The sequence below is a fragment of the Anopheles maculipalpis genome, chromosome 3RL, assembly GCF_943734695.1.
Source record: "Anopheles maculipalpis chromosome 3RL, idAnoMacuDA_375_x, whole genome shotgun sequence".
Lineage (NCBI taxonomy): Eukaryota > Metazoa > Arthropoda > Insecta > Diptera > Culicidae > Anopheles > Anopheles maculipalpis.
The window spans coordinates 86,446,966-86,466,375 of record NC_064872.1 but is presented as its reverse complement, the minus strand read 5'-3'; the positions used below and the strand labels follow the sequence as shown (position 1 = coordinate 86,466,375).

Sequence of the window (19,410 nt, the reverse complement as noted above, 5' to 3'; positions counted from 1 at the left end):
AGTGTTAAACTCAAAGAGGGTATGTAAAGTTGGGGTGTTTGTGTGCTAAAGTGTATGGCGTAGAAGTGTGTGATGTGTAGTGAAGTTTGAATTTCAAAACTACACGATCGCGAGGAACGAGAGTTGTACGTTGTTAGTATGAGTCGAAAATTGCATTAAACTGTGTGGATGATAGTGTAGTGTCTTTATCAGTGGAGTAAAAGTGTGTGTGTGTGTGTATTCTGTATCAACGAAAAGCACCCCTCCCGACACAAGTTTGCTCACTCAAATAACAACCAGCGTTGGCTTTGCACTGATAAGGATTCGCTCGTTTGGGGGTTGTCTTTTGCCGGTACAAAAAACGGCAGCAAAGAACACGTGCAACAACGGCTGTCTCAACAACCAAAACGAAACATAAATGTGTGTGAGTGTGTACGTAAATTTGTGCTTCGCTTGGGCGCCTACGATCATGCAGCTTAAGGGGTGATGATCAACCCCTATTCCTTTATTGCTTCAGAAACAAGTGGCATCACTCGCCCGTTCTAGCAGACGGTTGACCGATAATAGGCGCACAAAACACAAAGCACACAATTTAACCACAAATATCGAAGATTGGGATGAAAACTGCGTGGAAAGCTTTCACAAAATGAAGTCGAGAAAAGTGTGCCAAAAAATCCGGTGAGCAGTTCATGGCGGAGATTGGCGGATTTTTCCATCAGTTCGTGCAATCTGCAACAAGCGACGAGATTTATGATTTTTTAGCCCAAAATTTAGACCGCTAAATGGGGGAAATTACAATTCACCTTTAACCTTTACCAACCAGGTTTGATTACAAGCGACTGAAGCAACTTTTCCTAGCCCTGTGTGTGATGAGATTGGGGGATGATCGAAAGTAAAGCATGCAAACGTGCCCGGTGTAGTGTAGTGGTAGTGTGGTGGTGCTGGATGTTTACATTTCCGGTTGTTTGATGTCTGCGAAATGCCCTAACTGTACTGTGTACTGTGCTGGGATCATTATGCGCTGCTTACCTTTTGGTGCAGCAACACCAGTAACAGCATGGAGGGGATCATTCGGTTTAAGCTATTTTTAACACACAACCGGTGTAACGCATTCTGAGCAACAGTTGTTTATTTGATTTTGTTATTACCTTTTTTATTACTGGAACATACATAAATGAATAATGTTATGCTGGTGTTTGATTGCACTAGTGATACTCCTTTTGCATATTTTTCTATATTGTTACAGCTGGAGGGAGTTTTACTTTGTTCTTTGATTGATACTTAGTGTTTGCTTTTAGCAGTTGTTTCGTTTTTGTTCGAAATCTTACAAACTTCGTCTTTTATTCTTCATTATTAGATGTTTTTGTCTTTAAGATTTTGTTAAATTTGTGTATAGAAAGCCTTTGACCGATCTCTTTGTATTTTTCTATTATTAAACTACAAAATTAAAGTTCAATTTATTGCACGAAGTAGTTAAATAGTCTCAAAGAATGAAAGCTATTGTTTTCGATGATTCCATGCTGAAAATTATCAAATGACAACACAAAAAACAAACGCTTTTATTTGTTTGAAGGTTGAACATAACCATATATAATATAAATAAACCATCTATAACCATAAATTAATAATGTTTTTTTTTTGCAAATTGTTTAACAAAACATTCTTGCAAAACTTTTAAAGATACTTACCTTTTCTATTGAGATTTTTATTTTTATTATAAGCAAATGGCGAAGCAATTGATAAACTTTATTTTAAAACGAAATAAAGTAATTAAAAATTAGTTTACTAGAACATTTTAAAGATCAAACCCAGTAAAACAGTGAATAAATGTTTTTAATTAAAACATAAGCTAAATTTTGCAGTAAAAGTTCTACCTTCAGTGCTCGGTGCATTCAAGATTACGATCACAAAATGAAGCTGCGAACAAGTCCGTCCGGACGAATGATGGATACGCGTAATGATGAGACCAATTTGCATATAATACGCTGCGTTGCGGCGTGATATGCCTCATTCTCGCCCTGTATTACATTGAGCTTAGTAGATAAACCTTTTGACCTTGACGTGCGTATTCCAGTGAAGCGTTTTAATGATGTTATTATGCTTACAATTTATGCACCTCACAATAAAATATTTTTTATACATTAAAATCAGAAAAATTGTAAGCAATTAGAATGATGGCGAAAAAGAAAACAACCGTTTTTTCACTACCTCTTGCAATGATTCTACCGCACTTTTCCACCACACACACACTGTGACCCACTTCCGGTGTTGTACCATCATCCCCTTGTGTTCCGCTTTTTTTTTGTTTCACCAAAATGGGGTGGAATTTACGAAAATATGGCTCGGGCGATGAAGCCCAAACGAAGTCGATCGTGCCGTTAGCTTCCGATAGAGTTATAGGCGCTTGAGTGGGGTATTGAAGTGTGATGGCGGTGGTGTTTGTAGGTGGGTGAGTGGATAAAATAATAGGCCAACCATCATCATCCGCTATTCGTGCGTAACGTACGGTCGTTACTGTAATACACACACACAGTGGAAGAGTGTTCTTAAACAAAAAAAATCGATTGTGGAGAAGGAGAAGTGTAACCAGGACTGTGGAGAAGCGGAAGTTACACTGATCAAAAGGGAGTGCATATTGGAAATGGTTCACGGGAAGGGAGATATTTACTAAATTAGAATAGTAGATTAATGCTCAATCTAGACCCTATTAGACTACGATTTACTTGTTCTTTCAACAACAACAGACAGGAAGCTATTTGTAAACGATTTTTATTGACATAGCTGTGTGATCGATGTACTTGCCCATTATGGTCGGTTTAAAATTCATTTTATATGAACGAATAGGTCGAAAACTTAAGTTAAACTTTAACGCTGCAAAAAAGTATTCGCTTCGAAACAGATTCAAGCCAAGGCATTTTGTTCGTTCGTGGCAAACATGATAGCGTGGCACAAAATACGACAAAGAACACACTTTATTAAGCGACCATGCTTTATCAGTGACAAAAAAAAAAACGAACGGTTTGTTATCGTTATCGTATCCGCGTGTGGGGTTGCGGACAGGCAATTGAATTGAATCAGATAAGATTCGTACATTCTCAACACGTTGGTGGTTTGTGTTTTGAACGCTTGAGTAGGATTGTTAAGGTATGGCAGGGTTCGTCTAATGTCCCGTGTTGCAGTGGGTGAATGTTTTTTTGTGTGTTAATTATGTGTCGTTAAATGACCATTCGTAACTATTAATTTTCATGCTTTTATTTTACTTTAAAGGCTGATTGAGTTCTACGATCAGCTAGTTATACGTTGACGATTATTTCCAAATAAACCAGCATACAGTAGGAGTGATCGTTCGCTTTTGTATGCTTAGAAAAACATGAAACTTATTTAAAGCCACTGATTCTTTGTTTTAAGATAGCTCAAACAAGTTCTAATGGAAAAAGAATCATGTTTCGATTGATCTTAATTAGAGCTTTCAGACTGTGTTTTGTTTTTTAAATAAAATCATCTGTTAATTAAATTAAACTTAACAGCATATTAAATGCGGACCACAACATTCTTGTTCTTTCAATATTTACGTTAATTTTAATCATTTGTTTAATAGTTCTTTAATAGTCTGCTACTGTAATAATTATCCAGACAAACGAGACGAACCTATGCCTTCTTCTAATAGGTTTCTTAAGCTTCAATCCGTAACGCAGAGAACCCTGCAGATAACACGGCCCCACTAGTCTAGGGTTCAGCCTTTTCCTTTTCGCGGGGAAATGCACGCTCAGTGTTAAATAGCAGCGGGAATGATTCACATCAAAACCGACCTCTAAAACCCTACGGATTTCGCTCTAAAAGCTCTGTTATATTTGTGTTCCAGTCGCGCGCTTGCGTTGCGGTGAAGGTGTTTCCGACGATCTTATTCACCAAACGCCGGTCAAAGAGTGAGAGTGTCTAGGCCGGGCCATTTTGGGATGTGCACAAAACAGGTAACAGGGCACCGTGTCCAACCTTCAAATGGCCAGATGAGTCAGCGATACAAGCTGTGAGACGGAGTGTGCGTGTGGTTTGCTTTCTTTGTGCGGTGTCTAATAATGATCAGCGAGGGTTGGAACATTTTTGGACCCCAAAAATTGTTTCGATGGGAGCAGAAAAGGTGTACTTTTGCGTTACAAAAACCATCTACCACCAGTCGCGTGAAGAAGTCGTTAGATTTAAGCGCCATTAATCGACAAACAAAACCCATCTCTCTCACTCCGAACAAATGACCCACATTTTGTTGCCTGGTCGGCCATGTGCCGATCGAGCTGAGGGTGAAATAAAAGAGAAAGAGACTGTGCCGAGGGATGAAAAAAAACACAGCATAGCAAGACAATGAACTTTATCTTTGTTTTGGTGATTTTCCGGACGAAAAAATGGTAACCAAAAAATCTTCACCGAACTAAAGAAAAGTGAAACAGGAGTTGGGAGGGTGATTTTGGCCGAAAAAACTGACTGAAAAGCTTTACCGGATTCGGTCAACCGCGACCGGAAACCGTGAACCAGGAAGTGAGATGTGACAGGATGTTGGCATAAGTTTGTGGAAGGGAGGGCGATGAGATTTTGTGCAGTGTCATGTGAGGATAGGTGTGATCGTATCTGGGCTATGTTTCGCTTTTTGTACGCACCACGCCAATCGAGTTGGACATCAATCGTGTTCGATTTGGAGCGGTAATGAGTGAGGTACTTGATGGGGAAAATCGAAAGGAGTACCATGTCTTATCGATTTGCGCGCATTTTTATGGCGTGATTGATAAAGAATTGTAATTGCCACGTGTGTGTATGAGAGTGCCCCGGTTTGTAAATGGAGTAGAGTCAAGTTGTGATTTTTGTAGTGATAACAGTGATTTGAAACTTTAAGTATTAGCAAGACTGTGGTCGTTCCATATGCTAGACCTTATCCTTCAGGGGTATCTCCTTCTCCTTCAGAAACACTCCTTCTTCTTGGTGGATCAAAGGAGCTTTTCGATCTAAGAAATTTTATCGACTAAAAGACCATACTGTTCAAAGGTGCTTTGTCGTCCGTGGGAGTCTGCCATCATCAAGGCAAAGTCGCTGGAGAATTCTTCACCCAAGGTAGATGAACCATTGGATCGTCTCAATTTGAAAGATTTTTTCCACTGGAAAAAGACATTAGGGCCAACATCAATTTTTTAAAATTTAATTCATGAACGAACTGCAACATGAAAGCAAAGGAGGAAACACAAAACACGCAGTGCGTTGAAAATATCTAGCTTCGTTCCGTTCATTTTGCCATTTTCCATTCATAGTGCAGTACGAAGCGGAGTCCCTTTTGTTTCTTCTTTTATGTTTTTTTATCTCGCTATTCTTTATGTTTAGTTTTCGTTGCATTTTGCTTGTTTTAGATCTTTCCTTTATTGTCTTTTTTATTTTATTTTTTTTACCCTTGTTTTTTACTCATCTTTTACACATTTTGTTACGTCTTTTATCTGTTTTTTTTTTGTTTCGTTCTTCCCAAATTTCATGCACTTGCTGGCAGAAAAAAAGGAAGTAGAAAACCTTCCCCGAAAAGATTGCTTTGTTTGGGCTCTCCCATCGGGGGGCCCTCACCGGGCCCTCACCGCTTTACCGCCCATTTCCGGCGTGCGCAAAATTCAATTCATTACCGGCCGCCAAATTTGCTGTCCGCGTGTTGTACCTTTTGTGGCCCACATTCGCGCCGAAACGTAACATAACCACAGAAATCATTTATCGTTGGTCCCGCGCGAAGAGTACCGTGGTCCAGTGCCGGTGGGGGCTTGTTTTTTTTTTTTTTTGGGGGTTGGCCGAAAATAGCTTCGCTGCTAACATTTGCCGGCGAAGTAACACTTTTGCTTGATTTTCGATTTTTAATGGGTTCGATAATGGGAGGAATACCCATCGCCCCGTACGATGCATAATTGATAAGAAAGTGTTCAAACACCCTTTTTCGACGTAAACGATCGTCACTTTAATTTTCCAGATGGGGGTGAAAGGAATTTTGGGTTGATTATGAGATATGAAAGTGTTAAAATTATATTCGATTTAGGATAGGGTAGGAAAAAAACTAGAGGAAAGTTCTTTTAAATAATTTTAGATTTAAGTATTAGTAGTTTTGTATATTTTTTCGGGATTTGGACAGTTTGTCTGCCCTTAGTAATGTGTTTTTATTTTTTTTACACTTGCTGTTCTCTCTTCTTAGTAGAAGAAAGCTTTCGGTGTTATTTAGCTAATGTGTCTAATTTTTTATCACTTTTTATCTACACCTGGCCAGTCGTCATCTTTCGAACAATTTTTACCACTGTAACTATCATATACATCGCCGTACATCAATTTAGATTGTATAGAGTGCTCGTTTCTACTATTTTACGATCGTCTATAATTGATTGATTTGATGGAACTTGTTGTGCCACTAATGGTACAATGATGGGTGATGAGGAGGTTTTTTTTTATTGCTTGTAATGTGTGCGTAAAGATAAGATAGTAAATGTGATGAGCATCACTTGGACTTCGGTTCGGCTCGGTCGTCACTAATATAACATTTGTAGATAGATGATTTTTCAAAACAAAAAACAAAACAAAAACTTTTCTATAAAAGTTATCTATTGTGAGCGATGAAATGTGTCAACTAATTAGCAAAAATAATAACCGGATAAATCTTACGATTGCACTTTTCCCATCGATCGTTTACGCCGAACGGGCTTCAATCGATGCAGACAGCTTAATCGGTTGGGTAAGAGTAAAATTAAGCATCTACGTAATTATTTCAATCCATGGATACATCACCATGGCACTAGGGTTAAACGAAATGGATTAAATTACAATCAATCTGCCCGTCTGATTGCGAGATAATGAGCTAGTCGAGGCCGGATAGTCGGTCGTCCACCACGCGCCACAGCTCGCAACCGGATGACACAACAGGTGCATTCGTTTGCTGAAGCCGGACCCCGGTGTTGGTGGTAAGTTTTGAGGGAAATTTCCACCTGAGTACGTGTGCGCAGTGAAGCGCACATGGGCAACATATATAAATTCTAACCAGCCCGCTGCAGGAAGTGTAAATCACAGGGAGAAAATGGTTTCGGTCTGATGGTGAAGCCAACAGGCAGTTTCTAGTTAGGATGGGTAAGCGATTTTGACAGTCAAACGGATCGGTGTGGCTCATTCAATTCGGCTTCGAGAACGACAGCGAGCTAGCACGTGTGGGTTGGTTTGCTGGTGCATGGTTTGACCTACGGACAGAAATTAAATTTTTTGGCTCCGTGCCAATACTGTCGCACATCGTCGCATCTCTCGTACGGGGTAGGGAACGTGTCTAATGTTACAAACATGCATTCACAAACGAGCCAATGATTCAGTTTTGCTTCAGATGGTTGGAGCTGGTGTAGCATGTGCTTTGCTGTGGTTAAGTGTGAAAAATGACGTGCAGTAAAAATAGCAGTAACGTCGGGTTGAAGTGTTTGAAAAGGTGGTGCATGTAAAGATGCGTTATGGAATGGATAATTTTATTTTAGTTTATTGAATTTCTCCCTGTTGTGTTTTTAATAATTGAAAATGCTTTGCCAAAATTCGTAGTTATTTATTTTGCTATCAAAAATATGTTCATAAGTTAAGTCAATTCAAACTTAATTGAAAATTCGACGTTTTTAAATTAATTTGGTCAATGTTTATCAATTGGTTTAAATTGTTCATTAAGCTGGTGGGAAAGCGAGTAATAATTTTCCTTACAATCATTTGCAATCTACTCAACGCTGTTCTGTGAACTTCTCTATTTTACCAAAACACTGCTTGCCATTAAACCACCCAAAATAGAACCACATTTACGTCCTTCAGCCGGTTCCAGTTCGCCGGCAACAAACGCTAATTTTACAATGGCTTTGCTGGCCGTTCTCAGCCCGTTCCGGGTGACCACAAATTCCAATGCACAATGTCAAATGTGCATTTGCAAAGAAAAAAAAACACACAAATTCGCACCACGGCTCTCTGTTTCGCTTACTCGGTTTAGCTTTTCAGTGTGGACCGGTGCATCGTTGCAGCCGCGTGAATCATTAGCATGTCGCGTGGCGTTCCGTTTTTCCTCCTCCTTCGGTTAGTGGCCGCCTGTGTAGGTTCGGAGAGGACGTAGCATATGCGCGACAAAAGAACAATAACTACTTGCGCACTACAAATCACAGCCCGGGCATCGGGCTGTGTGGTGTTGCTGTTTAGTTTGGTGTGCTGGTCGGTTGCCAACAAACCAACAAACAGAACCCGGGTGGGCTGGGGCAAACAATCGGCTGTGTATTTTTTTTGTCCAGTGTTGAACCTAAACATTGTTCAACGTTTTGGAGGTGTTTTGTGGTTGGATGGTGGTTTGGTTGTTGTGTTAAGCGTTTTTGTATCTATATTAATGCATGAAGTTAGGAGTACAACGTCACTTCTACCGAGTTGTTTTTGTTTGAGAAATAACAATAATTGTTGGAAAAACGTATAGGGAGAGGATCGAAGTATCTACCGTATTATAAGCTTATTTATTATACAATATAGAGAAATATAGAGAAGTTTTTTGAGCATGAAGTTCATTGCCAGACCCTGAGGATCTTTTTCAGAATCTACGTATCCTCAAGTGTCTGTGGTGCCTTCCGAACGGCATCCCTCGATTCTTGTTGTGTGGTAGCAGGGATGATGCGCCTCCATATTTCACCACGGAGGGCACTCTATACTACACCCGTAGCCTAGACACTGGCTGAAATTCTTCAGCTGTAGCACCATGAATGCCCTAGTAAACATTTTCGAGTACCGTCAGGTTAGGGAAGAGGTGACTGTGATATCTCAGCGGATAACCTAACGCAATGTACTGAACACGGTAATCCTGTACGCACAACTTTATTGGTTGCGACTTAACTCATTCGCGGTTTTCATCAGACTGACCCACTCCACTCGGTCACAAATAAATTTCATAATTCCCTCTCTTCTCTCACTCTCTCCTTATCTCTTCATTCCCTCTCTGTTCCCCCTTAACGTGGTCCGGCGAACAGCCGCAACTCGCTTGCCTCGCTTCTCTGGTCCGTCCGACCACACAAACCGCCCGCTTGCATTCTACGGTGGGTTTCGCGGAATTCTGGCCGGTGTCGATGAGATCGAACAACAATTGCGGGTGCCGCCGTTCCAGACAATTGTCGCCAAAACAGATGCCACTCGGACAGCCTTCCGTTCGCTCCTCACCCCGCACCTCTCTCTCCTTCCTCAGCCCGCCATTCTCGCCCGTTCCTTAGACCGCGCATCTCGCTCGTTCCATCGAAATGGAACATCCTCCCGGCCAGGTTGATGCTACGGATCTATAACTGGAAGAAGAGCTAATTTATGAACAGGACGTTTAAACTCACCACTCCTTGTCTTCACATCCACTACCCGGATCAATCCGTCCTCGCCCGGGAACACCCTTGCAATGCGTCCCAGCTTCCACAATTGCGGGGGCGTATTATCCTCCTTTATTAGAACCAATGCTCCCTCCTTTACGTTGTCCTTTATTTTGGTCCACTTGTATCTAGTTTGCAGTTCGCACAAATACTCCCTTTGCCATCTATTCCAGAAGTGCTGCCGCAGTTGTTGGATTCTCTGCCATTTATTCAAGCGACCTTCAGGCATATCTAAATAGGATGGTTCTGCAACTCCAATCAAGGGACGATCAATTGTAAAATGAGCTGGAGTAAGGCATTCCAAATCGTTAGGATCATTTGAGTGAGCATACAATGGCCTTGAGTTTAAGATGGCTTCAATTTGGCATAGAAGCGTGCTAAAATCAGTTATTGTTAGAGATGCAGATTTATAAATCTTCTTCAGTACACTCTTAACACTCTTGACCCCTGCCTCCCAGATTCCTCCAAAGTGAGGGGCACCAGGGGGTATCATTTTCCATACGATCTCCTTTTCTTGGCAATACTGGAAAATGCCTTGGCCTGTCGCCTCCTTCCTAAACATCTCATACAGCTCTCGTAGTTCATTTTTTGCTCCGACAAAATTTGTCGCATTATCACTGAAGATTTCTTCAGGTATTCCTCTTCTTGATACAAATCGTCTCAAAGCTGAGAGAAAGGCACCAGTTGATAAGTCCTCCACTGCTTCCAAATGGATCGCCTTAGTCACCATACACACGAATACACATATGTATCCCTTTATTGCCGCAACACGACGTATACCGGATTCAGCATAATTGGCCCAGCAAAGTCAAGCCCAACTCGTTGAAAGGTAGGAGCAGCTGTTACACGGTAGCTAGGAAAATCACCCATCTGTTGTTCCAAAGTAGTTGGCTTGCTTCGGAAACAGGTAATGCATTTATGCAGAACCATTCGAACCGTTGATCGCGCATTGACAACCCAAAATTGCTGACGAAGAATCGCAATCACTCCAGATGGCCCGACGTGCAAATTTTCACGATGAATTGTTGCAATTAAACGATGTGTAATCACATTTCGATTTGGAAGAAGAAGTTGATGCTTGTTTCCAAAAGCCAGATTTGCATGTCTTATACGACCTCCTACCCGCAGTAACTCACCATCCAAAAAAAGGTTAAGGTCTTGATAACGTTGCAACGGTTTGCTATTTTTTACGGCCGAAACTACTTCCGGTAGATCCCGATGCTGAATTGCTCTAATGATCCAACGCATCGATTCTCGCAATTCGGGAATAGTAGGGTTTGGATCATTAATGCGTTCGCCCTTGCGACGCTTTGTGTTTTGTTTGAACCGCACGATGTAGGCAAGTATTCTTTGTGTCTTTCTAAAGGATTCATATTTCTCCAAAATTGGGAGAACTTTCAGCGGTACGATAACATTGCAGATAACCTCGTTGCGCAATTCCGGAATTTCATCATCATTTAGTTCATCGATGCAAACATTTGGTATCTCACAAGTACGTAAAAACTCCGGACCATTCCACCACATCTCATTTGAAACCAGTAGCGACGCCGATTGACCCCTTGATATAACATCCGCAGGGTTTTGATGTGTCCGAACATAACGCCAAATGAACGCTCGGTTCTCGTTGATCTCGGCTACACGATTTCGTACAAAAACATTCAGGCACTCTATCGGCTTTTTCAACCATGCCAGAACTATTTGGCTATCCGACCACAAGTTAATCGTTTCGAAATTAAAATCCTTTAATGCTTCCAGTACTTTTTTCACTAGACGACAAAGCAATGAAGCTGCAAGCAGTTCCATTCTAGGAATTGTCACGTTCGATAAAGGGGCAACCCGAGATTTGCTGATCACTAATCTCAATTGCGCTTCACCATTCCTCTCTATTGATCTTATATAGACGCAGGCTCCATATGCCTTCAAAGAAGCATCCGCAAATCCATGGATCTCTAATGAAACTGCATTTGTACTTACTACATGTCGAGGAATTCGAACTTGATTTTCTGTTGGCAATGCTTCCAAAAAATTATCCCATTCTTCTATCAACGGCTCAGAAATTTGATCATCCCAGTCCAACTTTGCTAACCATAGCTTTTGCATCAAAATCTTTGCCAACACAACCACTGGAGAAATAAGCCCCAATGGGTCAAATATTTTTGCAATGGCAGACAGAACCTCTCGTTTGGTAGGTGTTCTGCCCTTAGACGGTACCTTTGTCAAAAATATAAATTCATCATTCATCGGATTCCACATCAAACCTAACGTTTTGATGATTTCGTTAGCTTCACAATCGCCGATTATTGTTAGAGCATCCCGATCTTCAAATGGTATCGATTCCAAAAGCCTTTCATCATTCGCTGACCATTTATGAAGTGTCATACCCGCCTTTCTAAACACCTCAATGAGTTGCACTTGTGCAGCATGGACAGTCTCGATATCATTTGCCCCAAACAATCCATCGTCGACATAAAAATTCTCTTCAATAATGCGACTGGCTAAGGGAAAACCTTCTCGTTCATCTCTCGCTAGCTGCAACAACGTTCGCGTTGCTAGAAAAGGTGCTGCTGCCGTTCCGTAGGTCACCGTGGTAAGCTCAAGCACACGCAGTTGTTCATTCGGCGAAGCTCTCCAGAATACTCGTTGTAGCGGGCTGTCGCAGGGATCCACCTTTATCTTAGGGCCGGTCATCATAACGTCGTTCAAAGACAAGCCGTTTACCTTCGCCGAAGCATCGAACACTACACGGCACTTGGTAGTGTTCTTGGCCGGGTTCAATACAGCATGATGCGGCAGATACCACCTTTTCACGGAGCCATCGTCCTCACTTTCATCAACCACTCTACAATGCCCTAACTCCTCGTATTCACTCATAAACGCTTGATATTGTTCACGTAACGATGGATTTTTCAACAGTTTTGTTTCCAACAAATAAAACCTACGCAGCGCTACACTTCGCGAACAACACAATTGGCTTATCGATTCCCTTAAAGGCAACTGCACAACATACCTGCCACTGGATTCACGATAATGTGTCTTCACAAAATGTTCTTCACATATCTCGTCTTCCACCTTCACGGAACGCTCACTTGTCACATCTTCAACTTCCCAAAACCTTTGCACTATTGTTTCCAAATTTTCTTTTGTCACAACATTTGTGTACACCTCACGCTCTTTGTGTATTTCCGCAACACGTCCACCTATCACCCATCCGAAATGAGTGTCCGTCATCATGGGAAGTGTTTTTGCCAATTTCACTGAACCAGATGCCATTATTTCCGAAAGACAATCCATTCCCAATAAAATGTCTACACAACTTGGATTGTTGAAATATGGATCGGCCAACATCGATTTATCAGGCAAATTCCACTTCGACGTATCGAAATACACAGAGGGTATTCTACCTGTTATTTCACGATACACAAAACATGTCACGTCCATAGCAAAATCACTACACCGAGATTTCACTGTAAAAGTACACTTTTTCTTCACCGAAGATTCAACGTTGCCAATCCCCTTAACCGGTACGTTCACGTTTACCAAATTTACGCCTAATTTCGTTGCAAGCGCTTCAGTCACACAACTGATTTGCGATCCACTGTCCAACATCGCACGACACAACAACACCTCTTTGTTTGGTAATTCCGCGTAAAGCAAGACGGTTTGCAAGAGAACAATACTTCCCGCCGCATCGGTATTGTTCACATGCTGGCTCGCGCTCACTTGTTCGGGTTCCCTTGAAACCGGTTCTGGACCGTTGTCCCAATGCAATACCGTGTTGTGTGGTCTGTGGCACCTGTTACATTTCAAATGCGATTTGCAACGATTTCGCCAATGTCCCGGTTTTAGGCAAATTAAGCAAAGACGCTTCGATCTAATAAAACTTTCCCGATCCTTTCCATGCAGTCGCATCAGCTCAGAGCACTTGAACGTTTCATGGGCACCCTTACACAATTCACACACAACTACACTGCACACGGTTGTAGCTGCATTCGATCTCATAGGCGTAACACCACTTGAGCTGGGCCCTTTCGAAACAAAACGTCCCCTTTGCCCCGCTGCAACATTTCCTTGGCACCTTTCTAGAACCGACACTCTTTCTTTTAGGAAGCACAAGGTTTTTTCATAACAAGGAAGTTCGTTTCTAGGGACACTCGCTTCCCATAGTTTCTTTGTTTCAATATCTAACGCATTCGCTATCAAATGTATCACCATCGCACACGACAGACCGGTAAAGTTTTCACCTAAATACTTTAGATTTTCCACGTGACTTTCAACCGATTCAACCAAACCGCGCAAACCTACATAACTTTCCTCATTCACTTTTTTCAAATTCAAAAGTCCACTAATATGTAAGTCTACCATACGCCGTTTGTTATCATAACGTTCGGATAACAGTTGCCACGCACGTTCATAATTACCGTCGTTTATTGTTTTCTCATCTATTACCTTGGCAGCCTCACCACTCAAGGCCTTTTCAAGATGATACAACTTGATACGCGAATCTTCACTACTTTTGTCAACAATATCTTTGAATATTGTTTTAAACCGCGCCCACTCCTCATACTTGCCACTGAACGAAGGTATTGGCCGAGGAAGCGGAGCATTCACAATCACTGACGAAACGCTAGGAGCAGGTATCAATGCTTTTGGTGAAATGGACTGTGCCGCAAGGGCTTCAGATGCACTTTCTATTTCCATCATCACCTCCTCATGCAATTTCACTGTCTCCTTAAACTTGTCGTCATGCACTTCACTTTCGTCATGTTTTATGATCTCACCATAATGTTTGTTGTGTTCTTCTAAAGCACTATCTGCCTTCTTCCCGAACACTTTGCACTGTACCGCGGTCAGCGCCTTTCCCTCTTCCTTCGCCTGCACAATGTTGTCCCTTATGCGAATCAATTCGCCATACGCAAGGTCACGCATGTGCACATGCGGCCTTACAGCAACAATTACATCCACCCAACCGGGTTGTGGCGCCGGCTTTACGGTTGGAGTGCGAGACGTCCGAGGCGTTCGAGTCATGATGATGCGATTTTTACCGATATCCAAAGCACAAAGGGTCAATATCCGAAGTTCGAAGGACCAATGTGATATCTCAGCGGATAACCTAACGCAATGTACTGAACACGGTAATCCTGTACGCACAACTTTATTGGTTGCGACTTAACTCATTCGCGGTTTTCATCAGACTGACCCACTCCACTCGGTCACAAATAAATTTCATAATTCCCTCTCTTCTCTCACTCTCTCCTTATCTCTTCATTCCCTCTCTGTTCCCCCTTAACGTGGTCCGGCGAACAGCCGCAACTCGCTTGCCTCGCTTCTCTGGTCCGTCCGACCACACAAACCGCCCGCTTGCATTCTACGGTGGGTTTCGCGGAATTCTGGCCGGTGTCGATGAGATCGAACAACAATTGCGGGTGCCGCCGTTCCAGACAATTGTCGCCAAAACAGATGCCACTCGGACAGCCTTCCGTTCGCTCCTCACCCCGCACCTCTCTCTCCTTCCTCAGCCCGCCATTCTCGCCCGTTCCTTAGACCGCGCATCTCGCTCGTTCCATCGAAATGGAACAGTGACCATCGCGAAAATCGTTGTCCTGATACGTTCCAGTCGGCAGGACCGGCAGGAATTGCTAGGACCGGCCCATGTACTATGCCTACCACCACTGGCAGTAGATCACCGTTGAAAGCTAGAAGAGTCTCATTAGCTCTTCGGTGATTAATGGTGATCGTGAAGCTAAGACGCCCGAAAACTCTCACCATAAATTGTCACTCTCGCCCAACGATGGTCTCACCAAACAGAGGACACGGTTTTCGAGCCAAGAATTTTCGATTTTGTTGTATTCCTGCATTGTCTTTAGGGCTTTAGACTTATCTTCTTAAGTAGTTGTCAAAGCACTGATTTATTCTGATTTTTTTTACAAACAAAAATAATGCTCTCTCAACTATAGTTTCGGCGCTTGGTCCAATGCATTCAAGGGCGCTGAACCGATCTTCTCAAAGCAAACTAAAGAAAAAAAAGTGCACCCCTATTGCAAGCAAGCACAATGATCGAATAACCAATAAATAAAGACGAAAAGGAAGAGCCCTTTATCAAGTACAATGTGCATCCGATCATTGAACTGTAGCATAAAAAGACCCCCGTCCGAAAAAAAAGATAACTTTCGTTTTGCTCCCTTGCGTGGCCATGCAACCAATTTGGGCAGTACTTCCGAACGGAAGTAGCAAAAAAAAACCTGAATAATTAGAAGGAATCGTAAAGCTAGCTCTTTCGCACTCTTACAGCTCTCTTCTCTACACTTTCTAATTCATTGCCGTAGTACATAGTTGTACAATGTTTAAGGATGGGCCAGCCCACAGCAAATTGTATTCAGCTGGATTTTTTTCCTTCTGCCGAATCTGTGCAACATATGCGTACATATATTTTTATTGAACCTCCGGTCGACGTCGTCGTCGTTGTTGGTACATTTTAATGGTTCGAAATTGATGCGTACGCGCGAGTAGCGAAATAAAACTTCCCAAACGATCAGCGGGGAAAAGTCCATAAGGTTTCGTGAGCGCGAACGCGGTGGAAAAATGGAATTAAAATGTACACGTTCGAGTAAAAACGGAAATAAATTAAAGCACGATGAGCACCTGTAAAAGTGCAACTCTCAAAAATACAAAAGAAAAAAGGGAAACGCGATGAACGTGATGATGAAAATAAACATTACAAACCGCTCAGTGACTTCACTGCTGCGACGTTACAGCTCACTGCACACCGGCGAGTGACCGGGCGTGATGGGATGCCGTAGCGAGATGTTGTTTTCATCACAACATTTTCCAACACACAGTGCCGGTCGTGGTGACATTGGTCGCTCTGTTTCGGCATTTCCTCCACACGAGCCGTTGGAGCTTTTGCTTTCGTTTCGCTCAGTGGGCGACGCAAGGGGGAAAACTCACGCAAAGCAGAAAGAGAGAGAGAGAGAGAGAGAGAGAGATAAATATAATTTAAATAATAGCAGTTTCCAGCAAGCAACGGTAACATTTTTGGTGCGTGGGGCCTTTTTCGCAAGGTTTTTCGTTGGCATTGGGTAAACAAACATCGAGAGTAGAGGGACCAATCCGTACACAAAATTGCGCCACAATTACATCGCCGTCGCCTTTTCGTAATGTTAACGATCACCCGGTGAGCTTTCAGCCAGACGATCATTAGTGTTTTTTGTGTGTAAGAAGTGCGTTTTATATTAATTTATGCGCAAGGTTCATCAAGGGATGAGCTACACAGCCCGGGGAGGGTTTTGTTGGGTGACAAAAATTACAAATGAAATTAATCATAAATGATTGTATGTTGCAGAGTGCACATAGAGCATCGATCATCAATTAATTGAGCAGCAAGCAGCAAGCAGATAGATACATTTAGTGCACAGAAAGTGGATTTTTCAATGTGTAAATGTGAAATAATAGAACACATACAAGTGGACCTTTACAGTGGAATTTAAATAGAGCAAAACATTTTAAAAACGATTAAAAATCATGTCGACCAGAATCAGCAACGCCAGCAGTACGGGTGGGCCCAACCCGGCATCCAACACAACCACCATTACAAACAACAATAATAACAACAATGATTCACCGGACGTTCAAGTGACCGTTAAGGATCTTCCGATCGCGTTTAAGGTGAGTACAACCAAGGGAAGTACAGTGAGTGGGTCGGAAATGGGCGGATAGGCGTCGTCGGTACGGTCGAGTGAAATCATGTCGCGATGTGTTGTTCTGGTTCGGTGCGTGTTTTTTCCCCCCGCTGGAACACGTTCAAAGGGTGAAATGGTTCTAGTTGAGGAAGAACCATTTCGTTCGGTGCTTTTTTTGTTGTTGATGTTAAAGCTACATTCGTACGTTTAAAGCCCGCATTAGCCTAGGCTGGAGCATCGTCATCACACTGGTGTATTATTGTTGATCGTTCGTCAACCGTGAACTTCCGCTGCTACACTTATGGCCGGAAGTAGGTGAATAATGTAGTTTTAAAGTAATTTTTTATTACTTTTTTAATATTTTATCATAACACAGATATACTGTTAGCGAGGAAGCATCGCGTAGAATGCCTAGATAATAGGGCTTTGTTGAAAAAGATAACTTTTTATGGACTTTTAGATTCAAATAATTGTACAATGGATATTCAAAAGGGTTTCTTTAATTTGATGATCAAATATCTTTTGTGCATTAAATATTGCGGATTCTAAATGAACCACATTTAATGTAAAAGATTGTGTTTCATATGAGGGCAAACTATGCTAATATAAGATGCATTTTCTATTGATTTCTTGCCTGTGTGAATAGAGTCAAATCCTGCTTCCAATTGATGGTGATCATAGTTGATATCCCACCTGGGTATGTGAAAATAAAAGCAATCTTCGCTCGCCATGGTGCAAACAAGAATAGTACACTTAAGAGATATTGCATTATGTCACGAACCTTATGAGTAATTAAGAATTGCGTGTAACCAACAAATGCATAAAGGTTACACGCAAGTTAACGCAATTTAACACACCGTTGATCCGCACATTAAATCTTAATTATACAACCCCTAGCCTAGCACTGTGCACCACGATCTTTGGATGAATAAACAGTCGCATTGATTTCACTTCTATTGCTTCACTATTCATATTCGAGACAAAAAGCTTCCAGCAATAGTGAAAGATCGCGTTCGATGTATTGACCGGGTTTTTAGGTTTAGCGTTTTTAGGATGGGTTTCAAATGGGTGCCGTTAAAAGGGGCCTAAAGGGAAATCAAGTTGCAATATAATTTCATGCACCCTTTTGTTCCTTCCAACCTTTAATGAACTGCTTTCCGGGTGCTGTGTTGGTAGTGTACATATGAAGCGAGAAAAAAGGGTTGAATGAATGATGCGTTGCTTGCTTTACTATTCAAACAGCGCGCGGGCTGTTGTCGGCGGCGAGATTAATTGAACCGTTTAGATAAGGGCGCAAAGCTTTGTGCGAGGCTTAAGGTTTCGGTTTTGATGAGCTATTTATGTGTGTGCAAGTGTATTCACTTAACGGGACTGAAACGGAAGTAGCAAAACGACAGTAAGATTGATTCAGCTGAGAGAACAAAGCTGGTGCATCAAAATGTATTCGGCGATAAGATAGAAAATAAGCTTAGAAATAGTTCATGTATGAAGCTTTATGATAAACTTTTTTTTCAAAATTTTTATTTTAAGGTTAAATATCTTGGAAGCCAACCCGCCACAGGACTATGGGGTATCAAACACACAAGGCTACCGGTGGATCATTTAGTAAGCGTAATTACATCTGACTTTGCAAGCACAAACTAATGTTCCTTTCCCCCCTCTCCTTCAGGTCAGCGTTGCCAAAAACTTACCTCCGAACCGAATTCTTCCCTTTTGCAATCTTACCGTCTCGCTCGACGGTGTCAAGATCGAGTCAATCACCTCGAAGCTAACGTCGGTGTCAAACTTTACGATCGATACGATTTCGTACGGTGTGCAGGATCTGGTGTACACGCGGGTCTTTGCAATGATCGTCGTGAAGGAGAACTACAATCTGAAGGAAAAGAATCCGTTCGATGTGCATGCGTTCGTGTGTGATAGCAGGTCGGTTAGCCTAACGATTTCACCCAAGAAAGCATCTGATAACTTTTACTTCTTTACTCTACCCTTAGAGCGATGGCACGAAAGCTTACCTTTGCGCTGGCCGCCTCCTTCCAGGATTATTCGAAACGCGTGAAGGAGTCGGAGGAAAAGAACGGTGGCAGTGGGTGCGATACGGAGAAATCACTGCGCAAGAAGTTTGCCATCGATCTACGAACCCCGGAAGAGATGCAACAAGACATCACAGAGCAGGAGACGGAAGCGTGAGAAAAACGCTTCGAACACGCTGTGGAACCCAAAAACTAAACACATAAAAACAAACCAACAGAACATTCACACGGGACCAAAACCTGAGTGCAAATCCTAGTCCTTATGCTAACGAGCCTGGAGCTGGGGAGATACCGGGCGGGTTATATTAAACCCTACCAGCGTCGCGTATT

General features: G+C 42.2%; 3 protein-coding genes across 3 annotated transcripts in view; 2 read left to right on the top strand and 1 right to left on the bottom strand.

The window, feature by feature from the left end:
* LOC126563470 (acireductone dioxygenase) overlaps positions 1–19,410 on the bottom strand; it is a 568,562-nt gene that overhangs the window by 163,754 nt on the left and 385,398 nt on the right. The gene's annotated exons all lie outside the window — the stretch shown is intronic.
* Positions 1–19,410, top strand: part of LOC126562373 (26S proteasome non-ATPase regulatory subunit 4) — a 363,835-nt gene that overhangs the window by 335,690 nt on the left and 8,735 nt on the right. The gene's annotated exons all lie outside the window — the stretch shown is intronic.
* On the top strand, positions 16,893–19,237 carry LOC126562970 (uncharacterized). Its single transcript, XM_050219577.1, has 4 exons — positions 16,893–17,036; positions 18,581–18,655; positions 18,720–18,973; positions 19,042–19,237. The coding sequence occupies exons 1-4, from the start codon at positions 16,893–16,895 to the stop codon at positions 19,235–19,237; spliced, it is 669 nt and encodes a 222-aa protein (XP_050075534.1).

Bases quoted from the DNA above. Each gene is read 5' to 3' on its own strand.
- LOC126562970 (XM_050219577.1), top strand. From the start codon at position 16,893: ATGTCGACCAGAATCAGCAACGCCAGCAGTACGGGTGGGCCCAACCCG. The intron at 17,037-18,580 runs GTGAGTACAACC...TTTTATTTTAAG, and splicing joins ATCTTCCGATCGCGTTTAAG to GTTAAATATCTTGGAAGCCA. The intron at 18,656-18,719 runs GTAAGCGTAATT...CCTCTCCTTCAG, and splicing joins GGCTACCGGTGGATCATTTA to GTCAGCGTTGCCAAAAACTT.